We start from the raw sequence: 19,953 nt of genomic DNA, 5'->3' as shown, positions 1-19,953 counted from the left end.
TCTAAATTTTCTATCTGTGTGAGGTCATTTCAAGCATTTCTAAGTGATTTATTGATGCCTAACCCACACTGTATATTCTTAATGCATTTAGATTTGTTTCTTCTAGTCATCTAATCACTGTAAGCATTACTTCATGAACCAGGTTGCATATTTTTGTATTTTTATTCTCCATTGAAGAAATGGATCACTTAAAGAGTCGTACAGCATGGAAATGGGCCCTTCGGCCCTACTAGTGCGTACTGACCAATATTCCCATGTGAGCTAGACCCATTTGAACTTACTTGGCCCATATCCCTGCAAGCCTTTACTATCACTGTACCTATCCAATTATGTTTTAAGTAGTGTTAATGATCCTGCCGCAACCACTTATTTTGGCATCTCGTTCAATAAACTGAAGTCCTTCTGGGTGAAGAAACTGCCTATCAGGTTCCTATTAAATCTCTCCCCTTTCACCCTAAACCTCTGTCCTTTAATTCTTGATACCTCAACTCTGAGAGAAGGTCGGTGTCCACTGATCCTACGTATGCACCTCCATCATTTTCCTACACACAATGAGAAATGTTATAACCTGCTCAAGTTATCTCCATAACTTAATCCCTTAAGTCCTGGCAACCGTGGTATAAATTCCTTTGTATTCTTTCCATCTTAATGGCATCTGTCCTATAGTGGGGTGACCAAAATGTAACACAATATTCCAAATGCAGTCTCTCCAGTATCTTGATATCCTTTTCCACTCTCTCCCATTTCCCTGGAGGATACTGCCACTGTTAAGCATCCTCTGGAGCTAATTGTTAAATTGATTAACCTAGGGAATGAACGTTGTCAGCTGCTTCCAAAAGACCATAAGGAGCAGAATTAGTCCATCTTGCCCATATAGTCTGCTCCACCATTCCATCATGTCTGATTCATTATTCCTCTCAACCGCATTCTCCTGTCTTCTCCCCATAACCTTTTACGCCCTGACTAATTAAGAAATTATCAACTTCCACTTAAAATATACCTAATGACTATTCTCCCCAGTCATCTGTAACAATGAATTCCAGAATAATCATGCTGTGGCTAAAGAAACTCCTTTACCTTAAACTCCCTAATTTAATCCAGTTCATTGCAAAACACCTAATCCAGAATTTCATTTTCCCTGGTGGCCTCAATCACAAACTGCTCCAAAAAGCCATCTTATACAAACTCCCTCTACTGGGATCCAGCACCAATCTACCTGCATACTGAAATCCCCCATGACTATCATAACATTGCCCTTTTTACGTGCCTTTTCTATTTCCCATTGAAATTTATATTCCACATCCCAGCTACTATTTGGAAGCCTGTTTATAACTTCCATCAGGGTCTTAATTTTACATCTTCTGATCCTGCCTTTCTAAGGCTTTGATTATATTTTTAATCAAGAATCATTCCACCCTCGTTTGCCTACCTACCTGTCTTTTCAATGCAGTGTATATCCTTGGATGTTAAACTCCCAAAGATGTTCATCTTTCAGCCATGACTTGGAGATGTTCAGAACATCACACTGCCAATCTCCAACTGCGCTATAAGATCGTCTACCTTTTTCTGTGTGCTGTGTGCATTGAAATATAATACCTTCAGTCCTGCATTCATCACCCTTTTAGATTTTGGTCCCTGTTCCACTTTTACTCAGTCCATTGACAGCAATTCTGCCTGTCCTTCCTCACAGTCTCACTGCACAGTGCTTCTGCTTGTAAACCAGCTGTCTCACCCTCAGCCCTATCACTCCAGTTCCCATTTCCTGCCAAATTAGTTTAATCTCTCCCAAACAGCTCTAGCAAACCTACTTGCAAAGATATTGGTTCCCCATGAGTTTAGGTGTAACCTGTCATTTTTGTACAGTTCCATACCTTACCCAGAAGAGGCCAATAATCCAGAAATCTGAAACCATGCCCCTTCACCAATTCCTCAGCCGCGCATACATCTGCCAAATCATAGTGTGTGGCACAGGCAGCAATCCAGATATTGTACCCTTGAGGTCCTGCTTTTCAGCTTTCTACCCAGTTCCTTATATTTTCTCTTCAGGATCTCATCACTTTCCCTACCTGCATCGTTGGTACCAATTAGTACTACAATTTCCAGCTGTTCGCCTTCCCCTTTTAGAATGCTGTTGTCCCAATCAGAAACTTCCCTGACCGTGGCACCTGGGAGGCTACATGCCAGCCAGGTATCTCTTTCACACCCACATAATTTCCTATCTGCTCCTCTAACTGTCGATTCCCTTATTACCACTGCACTCCTCTTCTTCACTCCTTCCTTTCGGAGCTTCTGTGCCACAGACCCAGTCGCTGCACCTTCCACCTGGCAGGTTGTTACCCCCCACCACTACCATTATCCGAAGTGGTATACTTGTTATTGAGGAGAATGGTCACAGGGGTACTCTGCACCGGTTGCCTTTTCAAGTTAAGTCAAGTCACTTTTATTATCATTTTGACCATAACTACTGGTACAGTACATAGTAAAAATGAGACAATGTTTTTCAGGACCATGGTGTTACATGACACAGTACAAAAACTAGACTGAACTACGTAAAAAGAACACCAACACAGAGAAAGCTACACTAGACTACAGACCTACACAGGACTGCATAAAGTGCACAAAAACAGTGCAGGCATTACAATAAATAATAAACAGAACAATAGGACAAGGTGTCAGTCCAGGCTTTGGGTATTGAGGAGTCTGATAGCTTGGGGGAAGAAACTGTTACATAGTCTGGTCGTGAGAGCCCAAATGCTTCGGAGCCTTTTCCCAGACGGCAGGAGGAAGAAGAGATTGTATGAGGGGTGCATGGGGTCCTTCGCAATGCTGTTTCCTTTGCGAATGCAGCGTGTAGTGTAAATGTCTGTGATGGCGGGAAGAGAGACCCCGATGATCTTCTCAGCTGACCTCACTATCTGCTGAAGGGTCTTTCGATTTGAGGTGGTGCAATTTCCGAACCAGGCAGTGATGCAGCTGCTCAGGATGCTCTCATTACAACCTCTGTAGAATGTGATGAGGATGGGGGGGTGGGAGATGGACTTTCCTCAGCCTTACTCTCCTGAACATCACCCACCTACGTGCCTCCTGCATTGTACAAGCCACCATTTGTGATACAAATGCTACCTTCAACAGGCAAAGTGGATTATACAACACCTGTATCTGGATAACAGAATATTTTTTGCGTTCTTTGTGCATCAGGGTACTGAAGATATGTCATTTGTTGACTGGGCTAAAATAATCTTATTCACTATTGACTGGCCATTGAACAAAGAAACTATTGGTGTTTTTGATCAGTACTACTCTAAGCCCTCTGTAGAGATGAGGTTGAAAATATATATTGCAGCTTTTAAAATATGTTGATCAATGAGTATGCAGTCCAAAGAATGCTAATATTCATAGGAAATCTACTGTTGCTTTTAATTTCCTATTATTAATGGAAGACATGATGAAATGAAGGTAAGGTGATGGGATTTAGCACCAAGCATAGGGATAGTGGAGAATTTGGGCAAAAGGGTTAGATAAACAAGAGTGACATCTGTTCTAAATTTCAAGAGGAGATTGAGCCCTTCAGAGGGTAACAACGGTTCTTTGAAGAGAATTCTTCAATAATTGAAGAGTAAGACTGGGGATTAATTAAATAAGAATACGTCCAAAAGAAGAAAGTGACTATAATCATGCTTCATTTTCTTAAAAAAAGAATTTGATCCTTCCCTTTTTGCGTTTGCACATTCTCACTATTGCAGGCTTATTTTCCGGCGATCTGTGTTCATAAAATTTAACTGACTCAACCTTCAAGTATCCTTTTCTGATATTTTTATATATATATTGTCCTGGGCAGTTTATTTTTATTAACTATAAATGCATCTGCTCAGCAGTACTTCAATTTCAGTAAGGTAAACAGTGAAGTAAACATTTCTCCTGTTAGTTAAAATAAGACATCTGAAAGGAAAATGTTTGAAGGCAAATTATAAATTGCCGAAAATGATCAGTAATAACAAGTGTATTGGCCCATAATGGGATATTGTGATAGTGAGTAGATTTTTTTTAACCTGCTGTCTGGATGGTATTTAAAATTGGAGAATCTGATAGTGAGTTTTGAAGGATGTAGTATGTCCCATCAAAAAAATGATGTACTATTCCTCAAGCTTGTCTTGAGCTTCATTGTAACAGTTCTGGGATCACAAAAGTGAAGATGAGAGTTGGAGTAGGCTGATAAACTGAAGTGGCAGGCACCTGAAAGGTCATGTGTACTTATGCAGACTGAACAGAATTTCCAGTGTGGAGAAGACTGCATTGTGAACATTGAATGTAGTGTACACCGAATTGGAAGAAGTGCAAGTAAATCACTGCTTCATCTGGAAAGAATGTTGGGTCCCCTGATAGTAGGAAGGGAAGAAAGATGACTGCTTGGAAACATGGCCAAGACAGGGAATGGTAGGTGAGGGTGAAAGAGCGGAACAATGAGTCTTAAAGGAAGCAATCCTTCAGAAATGCTGAAGGGGATGCGGAATGCGATGGAGTCCTTTTGGAACAGCGGTAAGCTGTGAATCACCAATTCAGTGCAGGTAGGAGGTTAGGACCAGGAGAACAGTGTTCTCGTTCTGTGCAGGAGGGGAAGGTTCTTAGTGTAAGGTATGGGAAGTAAATCAGAAAGGCATTTCACAGGCACCTGTATGGAAAATCATAATGTTGGAGAAAATGCACTGGAGGTGGATGAACTGGAGCAATAGAGTAGGGAATAGGAAGCAGGGTAGGGGAGAGTAAATAAGTTAGCTGTAAGATTGTGTAGGCTTATAGTGAATGCTTGTGGTCAGCTTATCTCCTGAGCTATAGATAAAAACAGAGATATCCAGGAGAGATGCTTCAGACGCATCTCTGTGGTATAAGCTTATTGTGCACAAGTTCACTTTCCTGCTCTTGACTTCCTTGAAGCCAATAAAATCTATCAGTCTTGGGCTTGAATGTGTTCAGTGATTGAGCATCCTCAGTGCTATGGAGAAAGGAATTCTAAACATTCATCTCTTCTCATCTCAGTCCTGTATGATTGAATGCTTTTATCAATAACGTCCCTTCTGTTCTCTCAGGCATGGGAAAACTTTCATCATTTTCTCTTGTCAATTCCTCTTATCTGAATCAGTGAGATCATCTCTCACTTTCCTCAGCCACTGTGGATATCTGCCAATCCAACTCAATCATGCTTGTTTTTTTCTCATTGAACCCCTTATTGCATCAATCTCGTCACGCTTTTGCAAGACATGTCTTCTTCCTGAATTACAGCAAGCTTCAGAATTCACAGGATGAGATCGTGCCGAACACGGCTGTAGGAAGACATGCTTTTGTTTTTGATCCACCTCTGACATTTAAGTTCAACGTTCAAGCACCTTTCTAGTTATTTGATATTAATTGATTGTTAAGTTCCTGTGTTTCTTGAAATCGTATTAGAATTTTAATCATTATTTCCCCAATTTTAAAAAAATACACATGATACATGTAATCTTATTGGAGCCGGACTTTCTACAGATACATCAAATTGCGTGAGTTTGGCAATTAACTGCTCTGGAATTCACTTTCTCATCAAGTGGCCCCTAGGTGCAGTCCTGTGCCAGGAAACTGACACCCAATTAATTGGAGGCCCTTCTCCAAGCATAATAGACAGATCTGACCCCAGGCTCGCTGTTGGTGCACGTTAATATTTGTGTTTGTCCTTCAATGTCAGATATTCTTCTGAGCATTCAAAATCACTCAAAAATTGTTTAAAAAAATACTTCCAAAAATGTTAAAATTAAAACACTAATGAATTCTCGAACACAATTTAAATAATTGAATGCACTTAAATTAACTCAATTAAATCAAATACCAAAGGAAGTCACCTTGTCCTTCAGACAGCAGTTGCATTTCAAATTGAATTCAAGGGGCTCAGTAGAATCGGTGAGGTTAATCTGGCACAAGTATAACACTGTGCCAGGTAAACAATATTTTCCCCAGCTCTCCTTCATCATTTTGTCACTATAATGTAGTCAAATAGACCTGGACTCTGCTAGAATTCTGCCAATTCCAGCTAGCTGTTACAACTACAAAACACTGGACACTAATGTTTGTTTCAACTCTGAAGACAAGGAACTCAGTTCACGCGTACTTAGCAATGCTTTCTCATTTTGAAGAGGACCTGTGCAAAAATGTTTGCAGTTACGCACCGTTATTACTACTTCAGCTTGTTAAGTGATGTGCTTATGTGATTTGACCTCCCGAATCATGAACTCATTCTAATGGTGATGAGGACACAGTCCCTTGACCTGCTGAGCTCCTCCAGCACATTGTGTGTATTGCTATTGGTGTACAATGACTTTGGAACACTAAATGACTCTTGAATAATATTTGACTTTTCAATTGATATCTGGAATAAATTCATCCTTGTACATTATTCCATTTCCTTCAGCTTTATCTCTTGCTGCAATGCTCTAATTCTGTTCAAATTTCCAATAGTGTCAGACTCCCTAATTGAGCTGCAGGTTTGGACTGCTTCTCATCACCAGGTCTAATATTTGCTCAGTGGTATATATTTCAATGACTGTCTCTTTCATTCAGTTGAAATTGTTTTCACCTTCCACAAAATGCCATAACATTGCACAAAATTCTTAACTAAATATGAAGGCACCTATTGGACATTTTTTTCTGCCAGTATTCAATGCATAGCAAAGCTTTCTCTCAATTCCTTAATGTAATGGTTATAGACCGTACTATTGATCCAATATAATGGACATGCCTACATGTCTGATGGGTGGTGGGTTGGAGATAAGTCTCTACCAAAAGAATTATAAGATACTGCTTCCCTTTGCTAGCCTCCAGGTCACCATTGGACAAGCTGAGCACCCGCAGCCACCCCTACCCCCCCCCCCCCCCCACCACTTGTCCCTGTCGATCAGGGTCATATGTGAAGCCATGGGAGCAGTTCATTTGAGCAACTGCTGCATATCACAAGTCCTGGTTGCATGATCACTGATGCCAGACAGACATCTCTGAAGAGTATTGATAATGGCTGGGGTCACCTGTCTTGTAACAACACTGTCCAGAAGAAGGTAATAACAAATCACTTCTGTCAAAAAATTTGCCAAGAACAATCATGGTCTTTACAGATTAAACACCATGCTTGCCCATGTCGTACAACATGACACATGATGACAATGCTGACATGGCTGACTTCTTAGGCATTTTGAATACATCTTGATGAGCAGAAAAAGATAAATTAATCTAATTTCAGCTCCTAATCATGGGTCCATGGTTCTAATGTTGTTTTACTGTTTTTCGTTTGGGACCTGTCCTTTGATTGTAGGAGAGCGTAACGTTTGCCATTGGGATAGGGTGGCAATCTTCTTGGTTGCCATCTCCGTGCTAATTGCAACCCTACACATAGCATCAAATGTTATGGTTTCTAGTGTTAAATGGTTTCAGCTGAATGTCAGCCATGAAATATTTAAATACACAATCCAAGAGTTCTCCCAAGTTACAATACCTTGATATGTCTTTGAATGCAAAAACATTATCATTGTTTCTTCCAACCCGGAAGACTCTGTTGAAGTGATCATGGAAAAGATTTCCAAGTACCTAATGCAGAATAAGAATGATTGGCGTGCCTTGTTACACAACCCAAGTTGTATCAAGCTTGCTTGTGCTTGAGCTGCTATTTTCTTAATTTTCATAACAAATCAGTGTTGCAGTAATCAGGCTCCCTGTATTTCCACTTCTACAAAAAGCTGGGTGTTATGGTTGGATGCTTGATATTGTTCTTTAACTTTGCTTTAAAAACATCTTGGCACATCTTGTTCTTCATTCCATGCAAACACTTGGCCGCAGCTCTATTTCCTTTGGATCTGAACTGAGGGACACTGTTCATAGTGGCCTCATTTGGCCTGAAGTCTTGAGTTTGAACCTTATCTGTTTATTTTCTATCTAATTTATTTTCATAAATCAGTTATTTGTCACACATATTGCAGAGAACACAAAGTAAACACTTTTTTTTTTCCTAAACCCTTCTCAAATTTTGACAATTGAAACCAATCCTGAGGAACCTCGGATACTGCTGAGGGTTTGATGCATTCTGTGCACTGTAATAATCACTTAGTACAAGGATGTTGTTCTAACTTGAACACCAAGCAGGTGGTGCTTACATCATTTATGGTTTATACCCATGATTGGTGATGTTACCACATCCTACAACCACAATAACTTGCTGTCTTACATAACTATATATGAATACACCAAATATATCATTTATGTTTCTAAATGTGAAGTTCACTGACTATGCAATTCTTGACCTTTGTCACCATGCAGCCACAACTATATAACATCTGTTGGGTTAAACCTGTTTGTCTCTGTTTAGGCTGTCAGTTCTATTTTGTTAAATGTCTCATGTATTTGGATCAAATACCCTTAGATATAGTACATTATCATCTTTCCTATTCATTTACTTTGTTTCCCAGTGCATTATAACCATTAAATTCTATCCTTTCCTGATCCACTCTGCTTATCATTATCTAAATAGCAGCTTTGATTTATAGATGCTCTTTCTATTTCGATCTGTCACCTTTTTCTTTTATCAGTTTGAATTCCTGTCGAAGACCCAAATTATCTGATTCTCCAGAAATAACTTTCTCTTCCCTTTGTTCTATTGCCAATGTCTTACTACTTTGACAACAAATCAATTCAAATCAAGTTAGAACCCAAATAATATAATTTACTACAAAATATTGGGAATGACTAAAAAGTTGATATTGGGAGAGTCACCAGAGCAATCAGCCAGTGTTTCTGTCCCTTAATACTAGTCAGTAAACTTCTGTATTAAGTATTCACATCTGATTGTTATAAAGATACCTGTTTTCAAGTTGAGCACATATTCAATTCAAGTTACCACAATGCTGGCAATAAGCCTGGGCTGACTGGATGTAGGAGAAAATTGATAGAATGCAAGTCTGAATTTTATTTAAAACCAAGTTTAGGTTCATGGAATGGTAACAACATGGTAAAAAATTCAATTCAGCCCATCATGTCTGTGCTAGTCTTGACCAGAGCAACTCTGTAATAACTAGCAAATGGCACTTTTTTCACATTGCAAACTGTTGTTCTTATATCACTTTTAATTCTCTTCCCCTTCCTTTTCATCCATAATACTTTCATACTCACCCCTCCACCTCCACAATCTCCCATTATCTATTTTGTCCACTCTTTTTCATATTACTGTTGTCCTTCATCCCATGAAGTATTTTTCTTCGGACCCTCTCTTACAGATGCAAGAAAAAGCTTGTGAAACTGGTTTTCTGCATTAATTACTCATAAAATGTGGTCTGATCTTCATCTAAGTCACAATAATAGACAAACACAATCTGCCTAAACTAATAACACACAAACAATTGTACTTTTCAGGTCTTTATTGAATACATTGTTAAATCACTCTCAGTCCAGACTGGAAAAAGTATGTGAGCCCTTTTATTTAATAACTGGTAGAACCTCCTTTAGCAGCAATAAACTCTACCAAATGTTGCTTGTGGCTGCTGATCAGATTGCACGATGGCGACAAGGAATTTTAGACCATTCCCCCATACAAAACTGTTTCAGTTCATCAATATTTCTGGGATACCTTGCATGAACAGCCCTCTTCAGGTCATGCCACGGCAGCTTAATTGGATTAAGGTCTGGACTCTCACTTGGGCATTCCAAAACATGAATTTTCTTCTTTTTGTTGTTGATTTACACTTGTCTTTCAGATCATTGTCTTGTTGCATCATCTAACTTCTATTACGCTTCAGGTGATTCAGATTCAGTTTATTTGTCATTTAGAAACCACAAATGCAATGCAGTTAAAAAATGAGACAACGTTCCTCCAGAATGATATCACAAAAGCATATGACAAAACAGACTACACTAGAAAATCCACATAACGTTTGGCAATCCCCAATCCAGAGTCTGGAGAGGCTGCTGCGTATTAATATCGCGCTACCGTCTTAGCGGGTTACCCAGAAAGGAGCTCCAAATCCACCAGACAAAACAAGACCAAAAACTAAAGCTACAAGACCTGCACAAAACCACATAGTTACAACATATAGTTACAACAGTGCAAACAATAGCATAGTTGATAAAAAAACAGACCATGGGCACAGTAAAAATAGTCCAAGGATGTTACCAAGGACTATAAGTTCAAAAGAAATCACCACACAGTTTCCACAAGTCCCCAGGGTCCTGACAGACTCGCCATCCCACGCAGGCGGCAGAAGGAAATGCTCCTGCTATGGACTTCCACGGCGCCGCCCGACTCAGCCTCGCAGACGCAGCACACAATGAAAGCTCTGTCGAACCCAGCCTCGCAGGTGCAGCACACACCGAAAGCAACCTGACCGCAGCGGATTCCGAGTCCGTCAAACCTCCGAGCCGACGACCATCCCCTCCGGCACAGCTTCTCCAAACACCATTCTCTGCCGAGCATATTAAGACGGCCCCGCCAACGGCCATCGGCAACGCGACCCCGAGGACTGGGGGCCTGTTCTTCCCAGCAGAGTCCCCGACCTCACAGCAGCAGCAGCAACGAAGGTCTTCCTGGAGATTTCCCGATGTTCCTCCGTGCTCCCACGTCCATTTTCAATCGATTATGATTGCGCACGGCACCCCACTTCACAAATAACAGATAATCATCTTGGATGATGGACTGCTACCCTGACATTCTCCTGTAAAACGTCTTGATAGAATTTTGAATTCACTGTTCCCTCAAAGACTGCAAGCTGACCAGGCCCTGAGGCAGCAAAACAGCTCCAAACCATGAGACTCTTTCAACCATGCTTCACAGCTGGGATGAGATTTTGATGTAGGTGTGCAGTGTCCTTTTCCCTCCAAACATAGCGATGTGCATTTCTGCTGAAAAGTTCAACTTTTGTCTCACCTGTCCACAGAAGCATTGCAGAATATCCAGGTGTTCTTCTCCAAACTTGAGATGTGCATAACTTTATCTTTGGAGAGCACTGGTTTCCTCCGTAGTGTCCTTTCATGCACGCCATTCTTGTTCAGTGTTTTTCTTATAGTGGACACATGAGCAAAGACTTTAGCAAGTTCTAGCGATTTCTGCAGGTCCTTTGCTATTACCCTGGGGTTCTTTTTCACATTCTTCAGCATTGTACGTTGTGCTCTTGGTGTGATGTTTGCAGGATGCCCACTCCTAGGGAGAGTATCAACAGTACTGAATTTACTCCATTTGGAGACACTTTCTCTCGCTGTGGACTGATGAACACTCAGGTCTTTAGAAATGCCTTTGCAGCCTTTTCCAGCTTCAAGCATCACTGCAGTTCTTCTTCTGAGGTCCTCTGAAAGTTGTTCTGATTGAGGCATGGTGCACATAAACAGATCTTTTTGGAGAAGAACTGGCTCTGTCAGTAACCTGACTTTGTGTGTCTTTTTTTATTGGACAGGGCACATCAACAACCCTCACCTCCAATCTCATTTCATTGCTTAGAACACCTGACTCCAAATAGCTTTTGTAGAAGGCATTACTCCAGAGTTTCCTATACCTTTTTGAAGCTAGACTTTGATTGTTTAAATGGTGTACTCAGTATTGATGAGAAGTACAATAGCTTGTGTGCATTAGTTTAGGTAGATTGTGTTTGTGTATTATTGTGACTTAGATGAAGATCAGACCCCATGTTATGAGTAATTAATGCAGAAAACTAGGTAATTGTAAAGGGTTCACAAACTTTTTCTTGCAACTCTGTATCTTCACATCTTTTGCAAAGTTCCATCAGAATTATGCACAGTACTTCAGCTTCTGCTGGATCAATGTTTAATGAAGATTTAGATTTCCTTATTCTGTACTCTGATGCCTCAATTGTAAAGACTCAGAATTATATGTATGTTATTACAGACATCCAACCCTGCAAAAACTCACTTCAGGGAGGTAGCACCACCACCCTCGCCTCTGCAACCCCATATCCCCCCCCCACCCCCGGTCGACCTCCAAGGGTGTATGTATACAGGACATTTGATTATGAAAAAACACAACAATTTATTTGATCACAGATTGAAACTATTTATACACACACACACACACACACACACACATATTTTGAGTATTTTGTTGGCAGTCTCAATGCTAATGCAAATAGCTTTTCTATTTCTTTTGCAAACGTTTCTTGTACTGTGACGTGGCTTGCTTGGCAGATTTGAGCATTTTGCCGGAAGTCTCAACCTAATAGCAGTCTGTGTCAATAGGTAGGGGTACACTTTAGTGTAGTCTGGGGTGAAGTACATTTTATATTTTCTTTTTTGGAACAGTCTGCCATGGCGCTACAGGACACGAAACTGAACTGATGGACAATGAAAGAGAGAAAGTGAGAGATTGACTGTAAAGCTTGCCCACAGAGAAAACTGATAGGTCTACTTAGTACAAAGAAAGACCAATCAGAATGCTCTCTCTGTCACTCTCTCACTACGTCTGTCTCTCACACTCTCTCTCTCCCTCTCCCCTCCCCTTCCCCCTCCCCTGCCCTCTCCCCTCCCCCTCCCCCTCCCTCTCCCTCTCTCTCTCTCTCTCTCTCTCTCTCTCTCTCCCTCTCCCTCTCCCTCTCTCTCTCTCCCTTGCTCGCTCTCAAAAAAAATCGATTTCCGGGATATTGTATATAAATTGCGGGCGTCAGGGAGCCGCTATCAAATATGTGGGAGACTCCCGGAACTTCCGGGAGAGGTAGGGTGTCTGTTATTAACTGCTTTCTGAACCTCTTCTACCACCTCAGTGATTTGTGCACTCATACCTCAAGGTCCATTTGGTCCTACACTGCTGTTGAAAATATTTTTGTGTACTGTTTTGTCACTTCTCATTCTTTCTACCCTCAATTTTTCACATTAGGCGTAAGTCATATACTTATCTACTCATTGAATTGGCTTGTTTATATCCTGCTGCATTCTATCACTATTCATTTCACAGTTCACAATACAGGTTGAGCATCCCTTATTCAAAACTCCTAAATCCTAAAGCCTTCAAAATCCAATTTTTTTTTTTAGCTCTGATATGACCCCCTCAAATAGAAAATCCCACAAGGCACTGGGAAATTTCCCAGGACATGCCTGGGTCTCTGTGTACCACAGTTTTGAGAAGTGATTTCACTGAGTGGGATCGTTTTGGCACCAGATTGTTTTCAGCCGTCATCACAGCTAGACTTTCGTGCATTACTCACAGTGTTTACCATGTGTTTTGTGCTTATTCTCTGCTCTGAGTTGCGAAGATATTGTTGAAACTGTCAAAAAGGGCCTGCGGTTGCTCCTATGGGTGATAGTGAAGAGAAAAAGTGGAAGCATTTTTAAAAATCTATAACATATGAAGACAGGTTGCTGGAAAAATTTGACAGCGGTGTTAGTGTGAAGCCACCTTGACAGAGGAGTATGGTGTTGGAGTGATCACCAAGTACAACCTGAAAAAGCAGAAGGACAAACTGTTAAAGGCCTATACTGAATGTAATGAACAGAATTTAATGAAAAATAGAAAAAACTGTATAAAGTGAAAGATGAAGATCTTGATTGTGTATTGAAAAAGTGGATTCCTCACCATTGGAGTGAACATTTGTCACGTAATGGTATGCTGATCACGAAAGAAGGAAAGATCCATTACGACAAACTGAAAATTGAAGGTAATTGTGAATATTCAGCAGGCTGGTTGAAGAAATTTAATAAAATGCATAGTGCTAAATAATTTTTAAAGATCTTTGGTGATAGAGAATCTGCTGATCATGAAGCAGCAGAGAAATTTATTGATGAGTTTGCCATGATCATCGCTGATGAAAATCTAACACGCTGAACGGCTACATCAGTACAGAGGTGTGATGAACAACTGTAAGACAAAGACTGTTTACCTGTGGTACATAAGTTCAGAGTCAGGAATGATGGCAGTGCCAAACAGCCTCTGACTGCCCACCGGGTGGCTTAAAGAGTGATAGTTTACCATTCTCATGGCTCAATGTGCATGTTATTGTTTCATGCACAAAATTATTAAAATATTAGATGCAACTATTTTCACATTGTATTCACATTATGAGCTATATATATGTAATGTAAATCGATTTTGTGTTTAGATTTGAGTCCCATTCCCAAGCTATCTCATTATGTAGATGCAAATATTCCAAAATGTGAAACACTTCTGGCTTGAAGCATTTTGTGTGAGGGATGCTCAACCTGTACTGCCATGTTTAATGTTATAATTTAGAAATAGTGGCTAGCACCCCCGTCTAAATTACACCCAAAAAAAAAGCAATGGCCCTAAACAATTCTTGGGTAATGTCACTATTTATCCTTCCTCCATTAGGAGCATAACCATTCACCAGCTAACTTGATGTCCATGCTGTCAGTGCCTCTTTTATTCCATGTGTTTCACTTGATATTTCTAATCAGTCAGTTCTCTGCAGCTTTCTTTTATTTCTCCATCATTCAGGCAGTTCTGCTTTTTGTTATACCTTCCTTTGCCCCTCATGGAATATGCATTAGTTGCACCTGAATCTTCTCCTTCATGACTGTCCATTGTCTGGTCAATGATTGTGACTGTGTCAACTTGCCGGTTGCCTACTTCTCAGGTAGTTACTCTAATGTGTCCATAGTTTTCCATATTCGCTGCCTGGAAAATTTCCAACTCCCCTTTGATCTGCTTTTACCAGGAGGCTTACAACTGAACATCATAAGAGAATTTATTTGCCTGAGTGCCAGTACTTGACAGAAGATTCTGCAAGTTTATTTATCATTTTTGCTTTTGAATCTAATCATAACTGAATCAAAATCAAATATGACAATCAAACTTGTTCAATGCATATTATCAAAAGCATATTTGGCTCATTACTTTAAATGATAGTCATTTTAACATTGAGGCTTTTCACTTCAGACTTAAAATATTACTTAAAAGAAAGGGACTTGTATTGATTTGTCATCTGTTCTTTTGTGCAATATTTTATGTATTAGAGTAATAACCACCTCATGATTTGGAACAGCTATTCTGTATAAATCTCTTCCTCCTTAATATGCAGAGTTCTGTAAGGACTGGAGCAGTCTTGAAGCACTTGGTGCTTATTATGTTGCAGGGAGGAGGATTATTTGAATGGTGGGATGTTAGACATATTTCAGTCAGTTGATTATATGAACATAAAGTCCACTTCTTTCACAGAACGTGTAGTCAACCAAATCGTGTCCTTTCACACTCAATTAATCAGTTGATGGAAAATTCTGCATAAATGCTTGCCAGTCATTGAAGTAACTAAGCAGTTCACCACAGTTTCACACATCTCAACTATTTAACACTGGCACGCTGCCTTCCCCAAATCGCCTTCCCATGTTAACTAGCATATGTTTATCCTGAAAAGATGGCTATCTATCTTTCTTTTCTGTATGCAGATCTTTTGTCTAACACCCCCTTACTGTGTGCATCTCTCTTCAGTTTCGTAAACTCTCACTCTTCTACCATCCAGATCTATATACGAAGTGAACTGCAGTTCATCGAGGTTAGCACCTTGAACTAAAAATGGAAGTGACTATTTATTTTTTTCAGTTGTTGAATGATTGTTCTGTAGTTATTTAATTTAAGTTTATATTTACTTCGGAGTTCCTTTCACAAAAGGTCAGCATCATAAAAAAGCATGGAATTTCACAAGACAACTTCATTTAACATGCAGTGACAGGATATTCTGTGATTGACATCACAAGTAATCGCACACGAATTCAAACACAGCAAGCCACTTTTCCTGTGAAGAGTGAAAATGACATTTTCAACACTAGTTTGTGCAGTTTAAGGACAGGAGTTTGTATATTAAATCTGGTTCACTTGGTGCTGATATTGACGAGCAGTTTCAACATTTTAATACCTTGTCCCTTTCTGAGCCAATGTATTGAGAAAGCAGAGAATAAAAACATTCTTTGCTCCGTGAGACAGTGCCACTCAGGACTCTGTCTGACCTCCCTGCTGTTGGCTCCCAAGAGTACAGTATTAGGACTTATCATAGTGATTCATTGTTTGTTGCCTTTTTAAAAGGAGTTGTCCTTTTCTGTTTCTCTAGTGCTTTAAATTCAGATGTCGATCCTGCCATTGCCTTTCAGCGAGAGGGATTTGGACGTCAGAGCATGTCTGAAAAACGTACTAAGCAGTTTGGAGATGCCAATCAGCTGGACTTTGTTAAAACACGGAAATCTAAAAGCATGGATTTAGGTAGAAGTTACCATTTTTTCTGTTAATGCAATTTCTTTTTTATGTGTAATAATTCACCCCAGCAAACCATATTTTGATCAACAGAGTGGTGAATGACACATCTTTATGCTATTAAGATATAGAAAGACATGTTTAATTAATTATGAATAAGAAATTTATAATAACTTACCAATGTTGAACATTTTATTGTAGTTTACTAAAGAGAATTCAGATCAATTTTCTTTGCCGGGTCAATAGAATTGTGCAGTGATGTTCTCTTCTTGTTAACCTTTCATAGGTTTTCACTATCAAGGTGACATAATATGGAGAAGCACATGTCAGTAGCTGCTGCAGTCCATTAAGCATATTTCAAATAGATTTCCCATTGCAGGCAATGACTTTGCACCTGAATGCATGTGGCAAATATTACAATATGGATGATGGTGTCTTCAACCTATTTCATATAGCAGGAACCTCCGCATCAAGGTCCCATCTTTCTGAGTGTTAATCCTGCTGTTGCCATTCACTAATAAACCAAAACCAACGTGTTCACCAATGAAATAATCCATAGCTTTGCTGGATGAGAGCAACAGCAGTGAAAATGTATGGCATCCCAGCCAAAGGAGTGATGTCTGGTAGTTTGACCTGTTGGACTGTATACTGCTAAGGCCACAGATTTGCTTAAGTTCACTAAAAAAAAACTAAAATATAAAACACAGATGTTCAACTGCTCACTGTCCTCTACTGCTCCCATCTCTCACTTGGGCCAACTATCTGTGGTTTCCTGCAACTTCTTTGGTGGCATCCATCGGTCTCGAGAGACCATGGATCTGCGCCTGGAGTTTCCAGGGCGCAGGTCTGGGCAGGGTTGTATGGGAGACCGGGAGTTGCCCAAGCTGCAGGCCATCCCCTCTCCACGCCACCGATGTTGTCCAAGGGAAGGGCACTAGGACCCATGCAATTTGGCACCGGTGACATCGCAGAGCAATGTGTTGTTAAGTGCCTTGCTCAAGGACACAAACACGCTGCTTCAGCTGAGGCTCGAACCAGTGACCTTCAGGTTACTAGTCTGATGCCTTGCCCACTAGGTCAACACGCGCCTGCAACTTAAAAGACCTGGAAAAATATTCAGATCATATGGTGTACAAATAATTTTGAGTTGGAAATATTTAAGGAAAAAAATATGTATATAAATACTAAAATACATATGAATAGTGCACTTTAATCTGAACTTGGTAACAAAATGTGTAAATGGCAAGAATCTATAATACTGGATGACATCAATCAGATAAAATTACGAATTAAATTTTGCAAAATATTTTGATAGAAATATAAAAAAAATACAAGTGGAAGTAGGATATTTGATTGTTTTGAACTTAGTCCACCATTTAACATGACCATTGCTGATTACCTAAGTTCAATGATTTGTTCCAGATTTCTGCCCATGTCCTTGGACTCTCCCTTCCCTCCAAACCTAAATAACAATAGTTAACGTCTTTATGAATCTAATCAATGATTTGCTTCAATTGCTGTATGTGGTAAAGTCTATCATAAGTTCATCACTCTCTAGGAGAAGAAATGTCTCTTTATTTCAGAAATCACTTATCTCAATCTGGATTTCCCACAATCAGGAGCATCCTTCCTGTATCTAATTTGATCAATTTTATTGAAATTTTATAGATTTCTATGAGATCTCCTCTCAGGTTTCTAATCTTCAGTGACTATAAGCCAATTTCTCTTCATAGATTAGTTCTATCATCCCTAGAACTGGACTGGTGAACCTTGACAAAATCCTAACCAAGTCCAATAGGAAGATCATCCTTCCCCGGGTAAGGAGACCAGAACCAAGGTGCTCTATCACCATTAACCCTGTACATGCAGCAAGACACCCCTGGTCCTATACTTGAATAAAACTGTACTTGCAAGTTATTTAAGTTTCATTCTCCAAACTATTAAAAGCAACTTACATCCCATGCCTTTATATTTTCCTTTATTTGGATTCTAAACCCTAATCCCAATTCCCAAAGAACCCCACAGAATAAGATTATTTATTATTCCTTTCTCAATGCATGGTGTTTTGTTTAGGATGGCCTATTCTCCATTTGGTTATTCAAATTGCTGGTCTAAAATGCATCAGAAATGCTTTTCAAAAGTTTGTCCCCTACAGTATTATTGCTAATTTAGATTGTCTTATCTCTATATAGGTAAAAATCACCCATAGCTAATTGTAACCTTTGTACATGCATCTCATACTTCTTGTTTTTATTTCATCTGCTATAGTTGTTTGTGAGTCTCGGTGGAATGCCATTAATATTTTCAGTCCCTTAAACTTCCTTAGTTCCACCAATGTAGATTCTATTCTAGGATTCTTGGAGCTGGTATCTTCCATTTAAAAAATTTCTTTTTACAAACTACGTACTTCTCCTGTTTTTTTTTTCCTTGCTTGCCTTCCTTAATATCAAATACCTTTTCTTCAATGTTCAGTTATCATCCAGTGTCTCCCTTTCCATTTACCTTTATTTGCAGAGTTAACTTACCTACTTTACTGTGAATACTTAATGCATTGAGATAGACTGCCTTTAGATTTGCCTCATTAATATCCTTAGTCATTTTAACACTATTTTGCAAAGTGGCCCTGCCTGTCTTTTGGCCCCTAGCTCTCTGTCCTCCATCTTTGTCCTTCAGTTTCCTGTCTTTTGTTTCTATTCTTGTCTCCTTCTCAGTCTCTCTGCTCAGTTTCCCGCCATCCACCCACCCCTACCTTTCTAGTTTAAATATACCCCAAGTACGCTATCAGACAGCCCTGTGAAAATGCTTCGCTCCTGCCACGTGTAACTGTCCTGCTGATACAGGTTCCACTTTCTCCAGGACCATTGTCAATGTCTCAACAGTCTTAATCCCTCCCTCCTGCACTACCTTTTGAACCATACATTTACCTGATCTGATTTACTGATTCTCTGCATGTTGGCTATGTGGCACGAGAAATCTGAGATTGCTGGCTTTTGAGGTTCTGGTTTCTGATTTTGCTCTTCTTTAAACTTATTTTGATGGACTTCATCCATTTAATTACCTTTGTCACTAGTATCAACGTGTACCTCAGCCACTAGCTGAATATCTTCTGGCCACTTTGAGATATCTTTGACCTCGGCACCTGGGAGGCAGCATTCCATCCTGGAATCTCCCTTGAATTTCCCATCATCATTGCTCTTCCAGTCTGGATGTAAAACTTTTTAATGGCATGGTGGAACTGTACTCAGTACTATATCCATTGTAATGCAGCAATTAAATATTAGACAAGAGTCATCTAAACCATTTGCTATCTTGCTTTGTGCAACTTAACACAGGAGAGATGACTGACTACGTATTACATTCTGTCTAAATTGGGAGTAGGGTTGAGGGGTTAAAATAATGTTCTTCGGGGATTATTTAGATTGACTGCCTAGTAAATATGGGATGTATAATCTTTGCATAATTCTGATTGCATAGGAACCATTTTTTCTATTTAAAGTGTGGTGATACTGTAAATGATAAAAATAATCTCACTGCTATTTCCAGGCAGTTACTTCTGGAGCCATTTGGAACGACTTATGATGAGAATCTTCTCATTCTCATTTAATGCATTGCAGCTTTATCTCTGCTCGGCTTCACTTTGTAACTAATGTTGAGAATGTACAAGAATGGGACTTCATATCAGACAGTATAATTTTAATCATCAAGTTTAATGGTTACATTCAAAGACATATTTGATCTGAATATGTTAGATCGTG

The 19,953-nt window shown here is 39.7% G+C and overlaps 1 protein-coding gene across 6 annotated transcripts in view; it reads left to right on the top strand.

The window, feature by feature from the left end:
- The window catches only part of LOC140732326 (partitioning defective 3 homolog), an 838,958-nt gene that overhangs the window by 595,631 nt on the left and 223,374 nt on the right, over positions 1-19,953 (top strand). For all 6 annotated transcript variants that reach the window (XM_073054817.1, XM_073054816.1, XM_073054819.1 and 3 more), the window contains one exon: positions 16,059-16,207. In XM_073054817.1, the coding sequence (XP_072910918.1) occupies positions 16,059-16,207 (149 nt within the window). The remainder of the gene's footprint in view (positions 1-16,058; positions 16,208-19,953) is intronic.

Source organism: Hemitrygon akajei, chromosome 8 (genome assembly GCF_048418815.1).
Source record: "Hemitrygon akajei chromosome 8, sHemAka1.3, whole genome shotgun sequence".
NCBI lineage: Eukaryota > Metazoa > Chordata > Chondrichthyes > Myliobatiformes > Dasyatidae > Hemitrygon > Hemitrygon akajei.
This window is presented reverse-complemented; position numbering and strand designations above follow the sequence as displayed.